This window comes from Plectropomus leopardus, chromosome 21 (assembly GCF_026936395.1).
Source record: "Plectropomus leopardus strain MGB_pleo_1.0 chromosome 21, ASM2693639v1, whole genome shotgun sequence".
NCBI lineage: Eukaryota > Metazoa > Chordata > Actinopteri > Perciformes > Serranidae > Plectropomus > Plectropomus leopardus.
In genome coordinates, this window is record NC_142196.1 from 22615120 (window position 1) to 22634128 (window position 19009).

The 19009-nt window shown below is 42.3% G+C and overlaps 1 protein-coding gene across 2 annotated transcripts in view; it reads right to left on the bottom strand.

Moving 5' to 3' along the window:
• Positions 1–15582, bottom strand: part of gpr158a (G protein-coupled receptor 158a) — a 78078-nt gene extending 62496 nt beyond the window's left edge. The window contains exon 1 of one of the 2 annotated variants that reach the window (XM_042510498.2): positions 14287–15582. In XM_042510498.2, coding sequence (XP_042366432.1) covers positions 14287–15164 — 878 coding nt within the window. In that variant the 5' untranslated portion in view covers positions 15165–15582. The remainder of the gene's footprint in view (positions 1–14286) is intronic. The other variant, XM_088071936.1, reaches the window with a different exon arrangement.
• Positions 15583–19009: the final 3427 nt, after the last annotated feature.

The following is a 19009-nucleotide window of genomic DNA, read 5'->3' on the forward strand; positions in this document are numbered from 1 at the left end:
AGCGAACCGTTGAAGTCACTGGATGTACAACTGGGGGCAGCGGCACCCCGGTGCCAGATGCCCCAGCGAGAGCTAAGTGGTTTGGTTGCCGAGCGCGCACGGCCGGGGGCAATGGCATCCCAATGCCAGACTCCCCAGCAAAAGCGAACTGCTGCAGGCGTCGATGTTAAGCAGTAGAGGGCACTGGCAGCCCCGTGCCAGATGCCTCAAGAAGAGGGAAACGGCGCGGTGGGCGAGGTCGTACGGCCGGGGGCGCGGCATCTCGGTGCCAGAAGCTCCAACGAGAGCGAACTGTTAAAGTCACTGTGAACGTACGACTGGGGGCAGCGGCACCCCGGTGCCAGACGCCCCAGCGGGAGCAAAGTGGTTTGGTTGCCGAGCGTGCACAGCCGGGGGCAATGGTATCCCAATGCCAGACTATAGATGGATAGAAATTCCATCAAGAAACAAATGCTGCAATTGCTGAGGTTGAGCAGTAGAGGGCACCGGCAGCCTGGTGCCAGGTGCCCCAAGGGGACAGAGCTGCTGTGGATGGCCAGGAAGACCAGGAAGTGGCGCTGGCATCCCGGTGCCAGGCGGTCTAACATGAGCCGGCTGCTCAAATTGAGGAGGGAGAACAGTCAAGGGTGCAGGCAACACAGCATCGAGAATCCCAGGTCAGGTGAGCTGGCGGGAGTGGGAAGGCGCCACAACACACCAGACGCCTCAGGCAAACCAAACCTCCACTGCCGGTGGGACCAAGGTGAAGCGACTTTTTTTTTTGTTGTTTTGTTTTGTTTTCGGGAGTTTTTCCTTGGGTGATGTGAGGGTCTAAGGGCAGAGGGATGACGTAAACTGTACAGCCCACTGAGGCGAAACATGTTTTGTGATAATGGGCTCAACAAATAAAATTGACTTGACTAGACTTGACTCGACTCGCCTGAGGCAGCATGTCCCCGCTTCCTATTCAGCACGGGCCGCCGGAAGTGGTTGAAGACGAACCGGCCCTTTAACAGAGGTGCTGACGTCATGGCGCACGACGGGAGCCGCCGCGATGACGTCACCCGGAAGAGCGCCAATATTGACAGAGCGGCACTCGGATGTCAGGATGTCAAAAAGCTTGTTGTCAGTTCTGCGAAACGGTATACCCCGGTCTGCAAAGGCGGCCGGCAATCGGGAGACCTCGCTGGAGCGCGGTGACGCCGCGCTCCAGCGCTCGTCGCTCGACATCGGGCCGCCGAGCCGGCAGAGTCGAGACAACGGCGGGAGGCCGTCACCATCCTCCGCCGCGATGAAGTAGGAGAACCGCAGCGGCGCAGGGCTGCACGGGGGCGACCGCGTCCTCTTCTTTCCGCTGAGGGTGGCGGACCAGGAGATGCAGAGGAACCATCGGCCGAGCCGTACATCTGGATGGTGAGCAGAGAGGAGCCGGGTGGAACACGGACCATGGAGGCAACCGAGGGGCCGGCGAACTGCCGAAGTCGGCGTCTCCGGCACGGATGCGACAGAGAAGTTGTCGGCGTCGGACCCTGAGGACGCCTGCACGGCCAGATGGAGACGGCGAGGGCCATCGTCACGGCTTCGACCGAACAGTCATCCGTCGGGGACAGAGAGACAGGATCCATAATAGGGGTGAGTGAGCGAACCGCAGTTGACCTAGAGCGAAACGCTACATGGTGTGTCGGTACGCGCTCCTGCAGAATAACGAGAAAGAAAGGGGGAGATCGGGTTAGGAGGATATTTAAGCCGGAAGAGGCGCGGTTGAGGTGTGGTAGAGGTGTGGTCCTGCTCCTGCTATATAGCTTCACTTAAAGAAAGTGTGTCAAGTTGTACCTCTGCTCATTGTCTAATAAGGCCTCTACAGGAATGCTGTGATTTGTATTATTAACGCATTTTGCCTCCGGTGCCACTTTGTTAAAGAGCCCTCAGTGCGCTCAACAAGATATTAATTGAGCAAAATATTACCTGTGAAATGTTCTTAAATGAACAGGCCTCCTCATTACTCATTCGACTCTTCTTTCAACTTTGATGAATGAATAAGAGGATTGTGCACACTGATTCTTTCTTAAATTATACTACTGGGTACATCTGTACCAATCACTTTTTCAGTAATAACAAACTGCAGCTGCATCAAAGCAAACAGCAAAATAGAGGGCAACACGAAAAATGCTGTAAAATTAAGTGGCATGATCTGGCTTATTTATTTAATGTGTGAGCTGGTAAATCAAGCAACTCAAATTAATTAAAAAGCTAACGAGAGACCCATCTTGCTACTTTCTCTGTTGAGAGTTGCACATGTGCAGCACCAATCAGGTACTCACGAGAAACTGGCAGCGGGTGAAGCAAAGTTTGTGAGCTGAAGCATTTTATTAATCCTGGAAACAGGAGTTTAGTTGGATGGCGTGAGAGGATGTGGGAAATACTCCAACTATGTATTGCACAATTTGCTGCAACTTCCACAGCAGATAAAACACGGCCATTCTTCACGAAAATAAACTTTAGTCTTTGCCGATATCTAATAACCATTATTTTAAAAAAGCACGGAAAAATTGTCTATGGGCAAGTAGATCTCTGCCCCTCTGGACAAGTGAAAAGAAACAATGTTGAGGCCTGGTCAGTGGTCTGTTTTTAAAATGAAAATGTTTAAAATTAACTTTTAAACTCTGCAACGATATACAGTCAACACAACTAGTCTCATGACTTTGCCCCTATTTTCCCAGTAATTAGCACCAAATTAAAAAATAATTAGGAAATTGTCGACCCTTATAAAGTATTTGGGATCTACATTTAAAAATCATAGTTAGTTGCAGCCCTAAAAAAAAGCATGTGCATGCTCATAAGGATGAGCAGCAACAGCCGCCATAATGAAATGGCAAAGACAAGAATTCCAATAGCACAAACTTTATCAGTAGAAAAAGATGCTAACTAACTGACACTGGATCAATTTATATGAAATGTTCCATCTATGATGTGGCAAATGTAAATGCTAGGTATACGTCCCAAGTATTAGAAAAGAAAACAATAAAAAGGCAATGCTGGTATTAGCTGGGACACAGAGGCACGTTAACACCTTGTCCCATCCACTGCTCAGTTTTGGTTTCCATGGTAACGCCTCAGTCAAACCATCTTAGCTAAACATCACACAAAGGCAGAAAGTGGCAGAGGGTTGTCAGTGTTACTTTGTCACTTTGGGGAAGAAAGAGTTCCAGTTTTCTGTAATTTAAGAAGAGATGGCAGAAAGCACTGAGAACTGTGACTGTGACAAACACTTAGAGCTCACTACTGATCTATATTAGGCCTTTTTTTAGCAGCACACATTTTGACATGTCACAGCAGAGAAAACACACAGGTGGGATTAATAACAGTTATCACATGGCCCTGGTTGGCATAGCTTTAAGGACGCAGACTGGAGGTGTGATGAGTGTTATTGGTTTCTCTGCTGTGGCAAGTCAAAGGGTCGGGTCCAAAGGTGCCTGTCAAAATTGCGGAGCATGACAGCGTAAATATTGTTGAGTTTAACCTCGGGGAGATACATTAAAGTCCAGGTGTCCATGGAAACACTGCTATGGCTTTGCGTCACATTGCCAGGTAATGCTCACTAATAAAACAGACCTGATCACAAACTAAATGCTATATGTTGCTATTTAAAAAGAAAAAGGATTAATTTATTGTTAATTTTACCAATAATCGATTGAGGAAAGTGCTTGCAATTTGCATCCCTAAATTTAACACAGCTCTTCTTTACTTTCATATATGATTGAATGGTTTGAGCATTACAATAATACAAACAACAAATAGTAACCGCTTAAGACCTAAACTTCATATAAAAATTAAATAAACCGGTAAATGAGCAGTACCCAAGTCCTGCTGCCATCCATGCCCCATGGTGAAAACAAACGAAAAACATATATTCAATTATGTTGATTCCAAATGTGAACCAGTATACAATAAATGTGTCATTTACTGTGGGTTCAACAGCTAATAGCCGATTTATTTGTACAGCAGTTGTACCTACTTACTAAGTCAAACGATATTTTCAAAACATTTTGGGTAAGTGCATAAATCCATATGGAAGATAAGCATTGGCATAATCACAAATACACACCTTCACACACATACACATACACAGACATAAACTTCACTTTCATGCCAAATTTCAGCCTCTTATAGGGCAAAAATTGTGTTTGGACCAAAACCAACAAACAGAGCAAGAAATACAACTGCTGGTTGCCACTTAAAATATTTAAATATTTCATTAATATTACTTTACAAGGGGAAAATATTCTGTCTGACCATCGAGTTCCCACTTTCTTCAGCATATGGACACACACACACACACACACACACATACACACACACGAAAATAGTGCTGGTGTGGCATGTTCTCCAGGTGTACAGAAGCTGGTTTACTAAAACCAGCTCCCAGTGGACACAGAGTGGAGTGCAACGCTCACGTTGCCTGTACTTCTGTTATTAATAACTGCTGCTCCGGTCCTGCCTTGGGGCAAACTGACCTCGCTTTTTTCTCGCTGCGCTGCTGGTTGTTTTGCTGAGAAATTACCTCCGTTTCAGTTCTCCTGTATGTAATAAGGGTAGCAGAGAGTCCACTGAAAAGTGCACAGCACAAGAGCAGGATGCAGGATTCATCAAAATGTCTTTTTCACTGGCAGCTCAGGCATTAACATTTGCTTTGGTTTTGCTTGTACATACAAAGAATAAAAAAGCCCTTTTTATCCCTTTTCCCCCCTCACAATCACTCTTTTTTCATCCCACTTGCAGGCAATCTTTGGCATCCCTGCCAAAGTGGACATATGGCGTATAAAATAGCTCGTGGAAAAAAAATGTGTGGGGCTGGGTCTGAGACTGAAGATGCATTCAGAACAAAGACCGTCGTAATTTGAGAGAGGCAATGAAAAACTGCAGCAGAAGCATCACGGTGGCCATCAAGGCCCTCAGGCATAAAGATGGGATTATCACAGAGAGCAGGAGATAGTGGTGCCCCAGGAAACAGAGTGCTCTCTCCTTTCATCCTTCCATTCCTTGTGGGTCTAAAGGCCAGGCCAGTAAAGAGAGGAGCATCCCAGCAGCAGGGGCTCTGGTCTTTCTAACAGACCAGTCAGACTGTGCTAATGTTAGCCGCAGCTTTTTGAAGTTGACTATAGATACAGTATATCTGGGTAATTGCTTATGGGCTAAAAAAAGGATAATCACCAAAAAAGAAACACTGTCGCAATGAAGGCCTCCGTCTGCCCTCTTTGTCACAAGTCAGTCTTTGATGTGTTGATGAATGAATACTGAATGTCAGGCCTATACGCTTTGAGCTGTACGTCTCTATTCAGACCCAGAAAATGGTCTCTGGGATTGATTTGCCCATTTAGCCAGTCTGTACAGAACAGGAGGCTGTGCTAAATTCTGAATTTCAAGTAATCATTGCACAGAAGACACACATTCATATTATATTAAGACATATTCATATTAATTTTGGTCATAGTTAATTTCATAATAAATCCACTGGCACAGAGATGTGGTAAAACAAGTGCAGTGAACGGATTAAGACTAATACCAGCTCAAGCGGCGCATGAAAATCTATTCTATTAACATCTATTATTAGCTATCTCTCAGTGGAGACTGCAGTGTGATAACAGGAGGCTGATATGAGCAATGTAGCTAATCATTTTTAGTGTTTTACATATGTAATATCATTTACATAAACTTTTTTTTAATGCAAACATTGCATACTCCAAGATAGCATGGTTGTGCACATTCCTGTAATAACTATACTGCTCTTCCATCATAAAAACAGATGCATTTCTATGTACTTCTTACTTTTTTTCTATTTTGTATGGCAAATTGTTCTATTTTATATTATATCTTTTGACTTTTGCACTTCATCATTTGTTTATTATGCACCAAAACAACGAGCTGAAATCCTTGTATGTGCAGATCTATTTGCAGTACTGGAATGTTACTAAGTTAACTTGAGTACAATTTTGAGGTACTTTACTTGAGTATTTCAGTTTTGTCCTCCTATATTCATGCCAGCTTTAACATTAAAGTTTTGAACAGCCCCTGAGGTCCTAAAACTGTCCTATAATCCTAAAAACAGCTCATTAAGACTTGTTTAGCTCAAACACAGTACACACCATAGTCTGTTTTGCTGTTGTTAAATCAATTACAAATAGTAAGAGTGAGGTTGAACAGCGGTACAAATGTTAATATCGGTGTGATCTTTGTGTGAAGTAATGACAACTTAGGGACATAACTATTTTACAAAACTATTTTTAAATGTCTTGTTTACTGGGCAATTCTGAAGGTGAATACTGTAGGAGAATTCTTTATTATTACTTTAAATATATATTGTCTATATCTGCAAAAGAATGAAGAGCATCTGAATGTTTCCTCTGCGGCAAATTAATAAGTTTTGACCTCTCCAGTTCCACAACTGTGTACAGGGAAAAAAACAAGAATATAAAGGAGACAAGAACATGGGAGACTGACACAAGCTTGAACATTATCCTTTAGCTTGTCCATGTAGCCAGAAGACTTGCACGCCCAGATGAACTTGCATGCACATTTCTCCTGCCCCAGAGTCTTGACAAGAACACATGGCTGTCCTTTTTAGAAGGGCACAGTTCGAGCATTATGTCATGGAACAATCACAATGCAAGAACCGTGCAGCCTTCCCAAAGAAAATGTCTCTTATGTGATGGAAATGCATTAAGCTGACAGGACGGGCAGAAGCTAATGTGAGTGTAGCCGCCGGGCAGGATGCTGCTTGTCTACCAGCGTTTCAGTGCGACCTGGGTCATTTTATTGAGTTCTGTCGCTGGTAATCAAAAAAAGACACAGCGCCCATGGCAAAGCAGCTGTCACAGAAAGCGAATAAAGACTTGTTTTTTTTATTTTAGTTTTTTTTGAAAGCTGGCACTTCTGGACTCTTGACACTCTTGTCATTAAAAGCGTTCCTCTGAAGACCAGACACCAAGTCGGAAGATCGCTCAATAATTTGAGCTGCTGACAAAGGAAGCCTGACAGTTGACCGAACGTAAGCTGATTGACAAGCTACATCAGAATTAAACAGAATTCAATTCTGAATGAAAACTGATGCATTGTTTTCAATAAATAAGCACTTCATCCTTGATATTTACACATCCTTATCATCCTGTTATGTACTGAAAATGAGAAATTAGTGACTTCATCTTACAATTTATGCAACAAACAATATTCAACTATCCAACATAATTCTGCAACAGGGCTCGCAGACACTTTGCATATTAAAATTGCATTCAAATACCCTTTCTCCTATATTGTGCATATACAATATTGCTGACAGCTGCAGGATAAGATGAAGCAGTTATGATCACTCTGTGAAAATATTATAGCAAGCTACAGTGAATGAGCATAACAACAAAGGGATATATACCAGATTATCGCACTTTTTATATATTCAGATGTCTGGCAACTGCAAAAATGCCTTTTTACGAATCAATTTTCCTGAAGTACTTGTCTTTCTTTGTAAGTTTTATATATTTATTGTGAGATAATAATTGTGAAGTAAATGTTAGAATAATAAATAAATGTTAGCACTGTACGATTGTGCAAACCATGGACATGTTTATACATTATGTAGTGGCTACATATGTTTCAACAACATTATGGATGACCTGCGGTTAGGTTTAGACACAAAATTAGATTAGAAAAAGATCATGTTTTGCCTTAAAATACCTGCTTTTGGTGGCATAATCCCAGCTGGAAAGACAACTTCTCAGTAAAAACAACCAGTTTTGGTGGCACTATCCTGACAAGAAAATGTGGTAGGATCTCTGTAAAAAAGCAACCTCTTTTTGTGCCACTATTCTTTTAGAAAATACAGCAATGTTTCAATAAAAACAACTACTTTCCATGGTACAGTCCCGGCAAGAAACACATCATGGTTTCAGTAAAAAGCAACAGTTTTTTGTGGCACTATCCCAGCAGAAAATGCAACAATATCCCTGTAAAAAACAAACCGCTTCTCGAGGCACTATCCTGGCAGGGAAGGCAGTGACGTCTCAGTAAAGAACAACCACTTTTTGTGGTACTGCCTTAGCAGGAAAACAGAAATGGGTCGCTTAAAAACACACCAGTTTGGTGCCTAAAAAGTTGCAGCAATGATTCACTAAAATACAACCAGTTTTGTCCTTTTGTTGGACTCAAACTGCGGTGTGCAGCTTACCTCCTGATTACAAATTTAGCTCATGTACGATGCCACTTTATAAGTGTTGATATGATATGTATGAAACGTATAAATGTAACATATTTGCGGTTTGTAGAAATGTTCAGTACCAGCATTTTTTTTCTGGAAATTGGGCTGCATTTAACAGTGAATCTCCTGTTATTTGCTGACAGTTTTGTCAACTTACAAAAACATTCAAAACCTCAAAATCGCTGAATTTCAAATCTTACAACTGCAAACTTCCAACCCAACGAATCACTCTGTTGTCCATCCTGAGTCTTCCTCTACAATCTGTACTCCAGATTAGTAAAAGATAAACCTACAGTAATGACATTACAGATTTATAATCCTTTGAGAGGAATTACATGTACATAATAGTATCAAAGTCACTGAGATTATTCCTATCATTAGCAGTTTTATCAGGAATACAATATCTCTTTACAGCAAGCCAGAGATGCTGGTTGGATTTTTCTGTAGTGATGACATTTACTGGCTGGGGGCATCGTATTGACAGGCAGCCTCACTGAGCAGCGGAGTCCCGGTGACGTCAGCAGTAGGAGAAGGAGCACCTTAGGGATCTTTAACCCCTGCTTCAGTGAAAAGTCTACAAGGTTAGACTCATCTCAGGTATGATTTCAGCTTTATGAAAGCTTCCTGCTCCGAGATACTTAACTCTGAGTTCCTGCTAATTTTCCTCTTGGATGCAGATTTTTTTCCCTCGCTCTCTTTCATCTCATGGTGTTTAGCCCAGAGAATTGTGGGGTTTCCTTCCTATTTGTTGGTGGATGGTGTCCATCTAAGCAGATGCTGCTGCCGGCTCCTCCTGGAGCTCGAGGCCTCCCGCTCTGTCAGACGGCCGGGTGTCCCACCGCAGCCGAGCTGTCCAGACTTTTGCTGCTTGTGCAGCAAAATGGGGCGCCAAGCCAGGCGTAAATGAAGAACATCCTGCTATCTAATTAGAACTTATTTGGCCTTTGGAGAAATATGCAGGGGAAAAAAATATTTCTTTGCTGTTTGGTTTTACTTTTTAGATCGTTTCAGCTAGTTTGCCAGATTATACTGCTGCTGCTGGAGCTTCATCCTCAAAGCAATTAAGGTCTCACTTCCTTGTCTGTATATCTCCCATTTTTGAGTTCGTACAGCCTAAAGCAAGGTAGATATAAGACTTTTAAGACTTTTTTTTTAATGCTACTTGGAATAAACTTTAAGACCAATTTTCTAATAACCAAATTTGAAGAGGGACAATGTTATGTTGCCCAAATGTTTATCGAATCATAAAACAGTTAAAAAAAAAGTTGGATGATCTACATCAAATGTTGAAAAAACAACATTATTTAGAGAGGACCACATGGAAGACAATTAACATCTAATAGTATCGCAGCAGAAAACACAGCGATGCTGAAAAAACAACAGCTTTTTATGGCACTACTATAGAAGGAAATGCAGCAATGTCTCATCAAAAACAACTTGCTTTTGGTGGCACTATCCCAGCAGGAAAAAATATTTCTTTACAGGTCGGTTTCATTTTTTAGATAGTTTTAGCAGGTCTGCCGGATTATACTGCTGCTGCCTGAACTTTATCCTCAAAGCAATTAAGGTGCATGCAGTGGAAGGTGAGTTTGCTTCCACCAAACACTTTCATCACCTCCCTCTCCTCTTCGTCTGTGCATCCCCAATTTTGTGTTTGTTCAAACTAGGTTTTACATTTGTGTGCCTGTGTAGTTACAAGTTTGTGTCTGCAGTTAGGGTGATCTGCCAATTAGGACGCTTCGTATCATCCTGAAGAATGCCTCCGACAATGGCATGCCCACACACACACACACACAGATACACACACTGCACGCTTGCAAGCAGCCAGTCCTCTCTGTGTGGTCTGAGCTGCCTCCCCTGTGTCTCGAGTGCAGCTGAAGAGACAGACGGGATAAAAAAGAGATGAAGCGCGAGAGGTGCGATTTCTTACACCTTGACGCAAACAACAGGTCGATCTATCACAAACACATGTCCGCACACTCCTGCAACTCCTAACAACAAAATAAAAGAGGAAAAACATCTTTGAATTTGTGTTTACTTCCATTTGCCGAATGCGTAAAAACAAGTCACCTTGCCTCTTGCAAACATCATCACGCCAAACAGGAAGTGACTGAAGCATTAAAAGGCTGGAATCAAGATGGCCTTGCAGTGTTGTTGTTCTACATCTTTCATTATTAATTCATTGTTGTATTGATTGTGTATTCATCTGGAGGGGAAGCGGAGGAGAGCTGATGTCTGAGGCAGCTATATTATCCCTTCCTCTCCCTTGTCTTATCTGGCGGGGTGCTGCTGAGGCACAGGGAGGATGCAGGATGAGCCGCCTGCTACTTTGATATGAGCGTCTGAGAGATGGCTGTTAAAAAACACACTAAGAACAGGATGAAGTATGGCAGAAAGGACATGAGAAGGTGAAACAGATGGTTTTTGTGGCCTGAAATAGTCCACTTTTACCTTTTAGGATAAGAATTATGAGGAAGACTGACATAATTTGAAATGCAAAGCCATAAACAGAGCTATAATTAGTGAGTTTTGAAGGTGTTTTGTCTGATATGGCAACACGGCTACATGGCAATCTACCCAAATGATTTGAAGAGGATCAATATAACAAAAAGAAACTGCATCATCAGATATGAGGGAAGCAATTTTGGCTATTAAAGGTATAGCTTGACATTTTGGGAAATCCACTTGTTTGCTATCCTGCAGAAAGTTTTCTAAGAAATCAATACCACTCTTTTCTCTGTAAAGTACATATGAAGCAGACAGTTAGCTTAGCTTAGCATAAGATATACATCATAAAAAGGTTTAGGTTTACGGGAGGTTATATGACAGATACTTTCTTGGCCAGGAGCCACAACTTACTAGAGTCTTGTGCCAAGCTAAAGGGCCAAGCTAGCTGTTTCCCCCTGCTACCAGTGTCTATGCTAAGCTAAGCTAACAGGCTGCTGGAAGTAGCTTCATATCGACCGTAGTCGACATAGGGCTGGGTGTTGTTCTAAAAATTACAGTATCAGTGCCCTTAAAGTGATGCCGATACCAATAGTGTACTTCCTTTGAAAGAAATCTTTCATACTTTATGCATGCATTTTTATCAGAAGTCACAGGCATGTAGTAAAGCCATACTTTACTGCGACTGATTTCTTAAAACCCAATATAATCTCATCCTTACTCATCATATTTTGATGCTTGGGGCAGCCCTTTGCATTGCATTTTGATGCAACAGTTAGGATTAGGCAACTAAACAACTTGGTTTGGAAAAGATAGTGGTTGAAGTTTGTCATGTTGGTCATTAATCACGTGAGTTGACTAAATAACTAAACTTTGACTTTGAATTTCACATAGGACACAAACACCGGCCTCCTAGGTCAAAGTCCTGTGTTTTTATTCATTTATCTTTAATTACATTTTTACTTGAATATATAAAAAAAGTTGCTGGGAACTTTCTGTATTTGATGTTGAAAGTCTCAGTTTTGAATATACATTTGCCAAAAGCATTTTAAAAAAAGTTTTATGTTAAAGTTTGTTATATTCCAAATTCTTAGTATTGACAGAAAGATTTTCATTTTTATTGTAAATGCATATTGGTTCCAAATATCTGTCTCATTAATGACTAATAATCTGTATCGGCCCTGAAAAACTACTATCAGTCGGTCAACCCCTAACAAATAGTAATTTTTTCTCAATCTGGGTACGAAAAGGATCAAATTCAGGTATATTTTGACAGGAGAACATCCGATTCTAGTTGGTACTGGGTTATTTTGGTCGATCGAGTACTGATACCCAGCCCTAACCATATACCTCTCCAGCCTGGCTCTGCTTAATAATAACAAAATCCACCTACAGCACCTGTAAGGCTCACTAATATGATGTATCCTGTTTGTTAAACAAAGAAACCAGGCAAGCTGTTTCCCTGTTTTCCAATCCATGCCATGTTAACTGGCTGCTGGCTGTAGCTTCATATTTACTGCATAAGAGTGGTATCAGTTCTCATTTAAGGGAATTGTTTTAGAAAATACGTTTATTGACTTTCTTGGAAAGAGTTAAATACTTGCATTGGTCCAAAGTGTGCACAGCAGCCTAATAGTTCTACAAGCAATCCATAAGATCTGTAAGCACCTCCAACTATTATTTACAGAGTAATGCTGATAAAGTGTGACAATGTCAAAATGTCCTCATTTTGATTGCAGTTTTCCCCCATGTACGGAAAACAAATTCATGAATGGATGTTGCTCTCCTGCTCCTTGAAGCACAGCGGGATGTCTCTTTCCATGCAGTCTCCGGGGACATTAAACAAAACCAAACACCCACGCGTGTCACATATTCGATCTGATGGAGGAGGTCTCGAAATAGGGGCAAAAGGGACAACAAAATCATTCATTTGGCCATGGAAGGAGAGCTTCTCTGACCCAATTATTTTGGAAAAATCAGCAATCAAACATGAAAGAATTTGGCTTCAAATGAAAACTGGAGCTCTGACTGTTCATCAGTGGAGTGCACAGGCTAATTTCCTATCAGATTGCTTCAGACTGAGGCTGAAGCTGCTCCGAGAGGCTTTAGTCTGGGATAACACCAGGTAGCTGATAGCCTATTACAGTAGATCACTGCAGGTTTTGACTCATTTGCAATCTGTGCCTGCCTGTGAGCGACTCCAGTGTATCAATTAAAGATTCATCGAAGGCAGTACACACACAACTAGTGATCTGGATTAAATATTCATTGGAAAGATGTTGGTCAGGATCATATGGAGCCCTAGCACTTGACTATATTCAGTGCATATCACGACCGGTGGCATAAACATGGCACATTAACACAAGCAGGCTGCAGCAGGGGTGGCTTCAGGACATGGATTGTATAAATTATCATTTCAACATTTCTAGACGCCGGCTGTTGTTCATCTTTAAAAGAAAAAAAAAATGTTCGTCTCTCATCAGTAAGGTTCTGACTCATTGCAGGTTTAGCTGCCTCGCCAAAAAAGAAAAGGCACACGACATTTCCTGAGTAGTAAAGCATGCAGCCGAGCGAGTTTTTTTGAAAAATGAATTAGGTGCCTGTAGCCAGAGGTTTCCACCACTGCTACATTCAGTAACATCCAGGGTTATTTTTAGCACCCCGCCGCCTTGTCAGACTGGAGGAGGGAAGAAAACCCCCCTGGTGTAACAAGGGGGAGGCCAGTGGGAAGCTGCAGTGTGTTTGGGGAGGAAAGAGAGGCACGTTTATGTATGAAGATCGGAGATGTAGTGGTGCCATCTGAACTCACCTTAAATTGTCTAACATACATTTGTAGCTTTATAATAATAGTGGGCTAAGGTAATATAAGCTTTATGGACACTTTTAATCATGGGTGTAGGTTTTGTTTTAATGTTGGAGGGGACAGATATGAAAATTTTGTGCATCAAACACTTAATTTCCTGCATTCTGGTGAATTTTTTTGCATGAATGTGTGCATGGGCAGATTATGAGCAAATGGACCCCTGAGCACAGATATGCAAAGGGGCCCTCCACCTCTGGAAGCAAGACACACAGACTTTGTTGGTAATTTTGTATCTTTTTTGGTCATTTTGTTTCTTCTTGTGGTTGTTTTGTGTCTCTTTTTGGTTGTGTTGTGTCTCTTTGTGGACATTTTATGTCTTTTTGTCATTGTTTTGTGTTGCTTTGTAGACATTTTATGTGTCTTTGTGATGGTTTTGTGTGTCCTTGTTGTCATTTTTGTATCTTTGTGGTTGTTTAACTTATCCTTGCAGATGTTTTGAATCACTTTGGGGTCATTTTGTGTCTCCTTGTGGTCATTATGTGTTGCTTTTTAGTCATTTTGTGTGTCTTTGTAGTTGTGTCGCTTTGGGGTCAGTGTTGGTAATTTATAACATATCCTCTGCTACTCTTATGCTTTTATTGGGGGGGGGGTGCAAAGGCACATGTAAATATTGAGGTGGACTTGCCCCCTGCGCCCCCATTAAATCTACACCAATGCTTTTAATGACAACAAGGCAAAAGTGATGTTTTGCTGAGATTGTTGCTATTTCTATCATGATATAACTTGTCAATTTTGCAACCATGTGTGTCCCTACCTGAATTCAGGAGCCAGGTTGGGTTTCAGGCCATAGAAAGCAGCCGATAAGGTCAAAAGCCAACGGGGAACAAAATTCCCATTTTCACACTCGAGGTAGGGCGCAGACCACTTCACGTGCGTCTTGTCTGGGATAAAACTCTCTCCTCTTCTTAATGAATTGTCTACTGATCTGATGTCTTGGCTTAGCACCCTCTTACGGAAACTGGGCTTCTTCCTGTCTTTGACATCATGGTACCACTCTGTGTCCACCGTGCGGTTGTGCAGGTGGTGGTGGGCCATGCTGGAGAGGTCTTGGAGCACGATCTCTCCGCCGGCCCTGGTGGCTTGGAGAAGCAACGAGGGCCCTGCCACGGACGAATCCGCGCTAAAAGTGACGACCGCTCGGTGAATCTTGGCGTCTCCCTCCAGTATACTCCTCACTAAGGCATGGTACCACTCAATGTCTCGCCGGAGGCTGTGCTCCCTGGACCTGTTGGCTTGCAAGATCATGTTGAGGAAGTTTGTGGCGTGCAGTACCGTATCCAGCACGCTGCTCATGGAGTAATGCGGAGTGGCTTGTGACCTTCCCCGCAGAGAGGTGAGCTCGTACCTGCGCGAGCAGTTGGCGTGCTTTAAGGTAGTCGAGTCCCCCGTGTGCAGAAAAGCCGTGACCACCCTGGGGAGATGCTCCTCGATTTTCTGCGGCAGCTCCGCCGTCTCCCCGGGTGGAGGATGAGGCGCGCGGAGATGCGCCAGCTGCCGACGGTGCGTCTGAGCGCCGTAAATCGCCTCCTGTGCTCCGATATCTCCCCCATGCGCTGACCATTCCGCGTATTTATGGTTTGATCCGATCACAAATCCCACTTGCAGCAGCAACGACAGCCGAAAAACAGCCATCTCCCTGCAGAAAAGCGTCCACAGATGTTTGGGGGGGATTGCTGCTCGGAATTACAGTGGCGTTGGGCGGGCGTGCTGTAAAAAAAAAAGAAATCTGCCAAATTGCTTCGCTAAACCATCGCTTCACCACTTGTAGGATATTCTTGCAAGCTCCACGCCTCAGATCTTGAAATCAGAAAGCAGAAGAGGGGGGAAACGTAAGGAACCCCCTCGGTGTCCTCGCTAAATCCTCTCTTCTTCTTCACAGATGCCTCATACAGCTTGTTGATGTTGAGTATCCGCTTGCAGCTGTTTCCCCCACCTCTCTCTCTCTCTTTTTCTCTCTCTCTCTCTCCCTCTCTCTCACACACTCACTGTAGATAAGACTGTCTTGGCTTTGCTGTGCGGCGGACGCTCTCCCTCTGCGCGCTACATAGACTGAGTCAAAACGAGGAGGGAGGGAGGGGTAAAAGGGGGCAGGTTAGTCTTATATTTATATATTTTTTAGGAGGCATCGAGTCAGGGAGCTTCTCACTTGGATGGCAAACGCACTCCGCCCTCTTCCGACCACAACAAGCATTAAGTAGGCCTCCAGAAGCCACAAGATACACATCAGGAGCTGCGCGCCCTTAAAGCCCGTCTTCTCCATCATCTCATAGGGCTTCAGAAGCGCCATTGATCCGCGTATGGCCGCTTCTTCTGTCAATCACGGCGCCGTGTTCGGTGGAGCCGTGAGGGAGCTGTCCGGTGCTGAAACCGATGAAGTCAGCGTCCGCTGATTTGTCAAATTTAAGCACTTCGTCTGGATCAATAGAGAGTGATTTGTTCTAACTTTGCCATTCAAGAGTCCTTTTTTTGTTGTTGTTTTACTGTTGATCACTGTTAAATAACTCAATTATAGCCACTTAATTTCTTTAAAATCAAATTCACTGATGCCAAAGAGAATACATCCATATCTATTTGGGCATGAATATTTATTTTATTATATGTTTATTGTTTTCTCTCAACATCTGTGGGGGCCAATAATACCAGTGGGATTCAACATGATTTTTTTCCATTTTTAAAATATTAATAGCTTCATGAACGTTGAATGTTATCGGTAGTAATCCCATAATCCTATGAATAAATGTTGTGACATGTATAGGTTTGCAGCTGTATACCAGTTTCAAGGTATACCATGGTGTGAAAATTGCCGTTTATCATACCATATATATTTTCTTATCTACAGTATTGAGAAAAAAAACTTCAGCTGGATCAGGTCACATTTTGTTTTTGTCTCAATTCTTGTTTGGTTATATCTAGGTGTGTATGGTGAATATTGGTGCAAAAAATTGAATATTTATGTCACCTTTTTTTTTTTTAAATAAAATTTTAAAAAAGGTGGTAGAATATGGTAAGTATTCACTCCCTACTACTCCTTTTTGGACATGACTTGGACAATACTTAAATTTGTTTACTGAATATGTTCGATGGGCATGTTGCTTTTCTTACTTATATATATATTTTTTTCTCCAATTTTATTTGGCATATTCAAAATGAAACCAATGCAGAATTGCCAAAAACTGCAGTTCATGGAATGGCCACTTGAGGCTGGCTCCACAACAGAGTAAGACACCCACATTAACATGTCCAATTTTACAGCAGAAATAAACATGTTTACAGCCTGGTACAAAAAAATTCCTTTGGTCTCTATAGTCAATTTCAGCAATCATGACAACTTTACAGGGCCAAATTTTTTTGATAATTCACTCATTTACATTTTATTAAGGCCTAATGTTACGCATATTTAAGGACAGGGCTGTTTGACTGACAGACTGTCTGCAGAATCTCACCACAATCTTGAGTCAGATCCACCCCTTGCTACACAGCGCCAACCTCCCCAAAAAGTCAAGATGGCCAAACAGACAAATAAAATCCCAAAGACAAGGCTTCAAAACAGACCAGTCGGTGACATCATGATAGCTATGTCCATTATCTGTAGCATCTATGGTTCAAAGAACACACACAGTTTTCACAGTTAAGAGCAGAAGTGCCAGCCCAGTTGTCGGAATAAATGTGTACATCACATTTCATCATATCAAAATGTCTACAGTGATATAATTCTACTTACATATATATGAGCTGGGTTTGTAGTAATACTCTTTCACAGCAAACACTTTGAAATGTCATAGTAGCAAAAGCACAGATGAAACTGATAACATTTACGATGGCTCAGTTGCATTAAGTGTCTCAGTGAGATATTTCTGTAAACCCACATGCACAATACCAGGGCCTCCCCAAAGTGGAACACAGCTATTTACAATGTCTTTAAATACACCTTTGCTTTCCCTACTATGGCATGTCAAAATGTCTAAAAGGTCTGTTGGGAGGTGGAGAGGATGGTGGATGTTAAAGATCAACAAACAACAAAATAGGATGTTTTTTAGCAAAACATCATGTCATTTCCAGCAGCCACTGTGCCACCAAAACTAAAACTAAGCTGAAAACATGGTCCTTTCCTAATCCAAACTAAACAGACCCACATGTAATTCCACGTTCCACTGTACTCAGAAACGGCATTACATTTTAGCTAACTGACTCGGCACCTGTTTATCATACCCAATTTTGAGCTATTTTTGAGTTTTGAGATTTTGAGTTGTATGTTATTTGAATGAGAAAGACACAGACTTACTGCTGTTTCTCTTCACTGATGGTGCTGTGGCAGCTCATGTAGGTCCTCAGTGCACGCTTCTGTTGTTCAGAGACCAGCCAAAAAAACATGAGTGTCTGTAGGCATCCATGTTTTCCAAGCAGAAGCACTTTCAGATGGGAAGTTGGAAAAAACACCTCGAAATTATCAACTTCCAACTTGCAATGGAAAACAGCATAACAGCCAAGCTCTGTCCTCTGCTTGCAGGAGTCTGTGCGGCTCGTTAGAGTAACTATCTGCACCTGAGAAGTGGGAGGGCCCAAATGCATAAAAGAGCTGTCCTCCCAGGCTGTGCTCTCCTGCAGAGCAGTCCCCTCCTCATCTCATGGCCTCTTCTATTCTAGTGTGATTTACGTTTACACCCTTTTGCAACACACACAATATATGCTTTACACCTCTGACGACTCCTAAGGAAACTATATTTATAATCATCACACTTACATATTTAAAATTATGTTACAAAATTATAGACTTTTTCCATTTTTAACTTGTGTTTTATTTGATTTTTTTTTTCAGGTAATTTTTTGTACTTTCTACTATTTTTTTAAATTTTTTATTTATTTAATTTTTTTTTTTTTGCTTTTTTGTGTCATTTCTTTTTTTGTTGCTCATTTCCTTGCTTTTACAGAAATCAAGCCAATTTGCTCAGGTTTCAAAGGGTTAAGTAGTTAAAGGGAGCTTTGATCTATTTCTTAAACTGTCACCAATCTATCAGTTTCTCTCTTTCTTATTAGTTTAAGCTCTAAGGTTGCTCCCTCTCTCTGTGTCTCTCCCCTGGGTGTAGGGGCATGTCACGTCACGCTGTGTGGGCCAGAGGCATCTCGTCTTGGATACGAGGGTGAGGAAGACAGGCGTGACGAAGGGTGACAGAGCTGAGAGTCGACCTGCGTGCTGCACAGGCCACCAGGGATCATAGAAGCTGGAACCTGAAGACCTCCTGGATTTCTGGACCACACTACAGGACATGCAGCTGCGTCCAGGAGGCTGCTGTCTTAAAATCTTGATGTCTGCAAGCAAATGACACGAGATGGGAAATCCAGCAGCTGCCAGCACTGCACAGAAAATAATTGGAAAAACTGTATGACTGTATGGCCAGTAAATCAAACTGGCTGTTTATTCTCACAGGGGGAAAAAGTGTTTGAAAATCTGGTTTATTCAAACTGCTTTTCATGTCTAT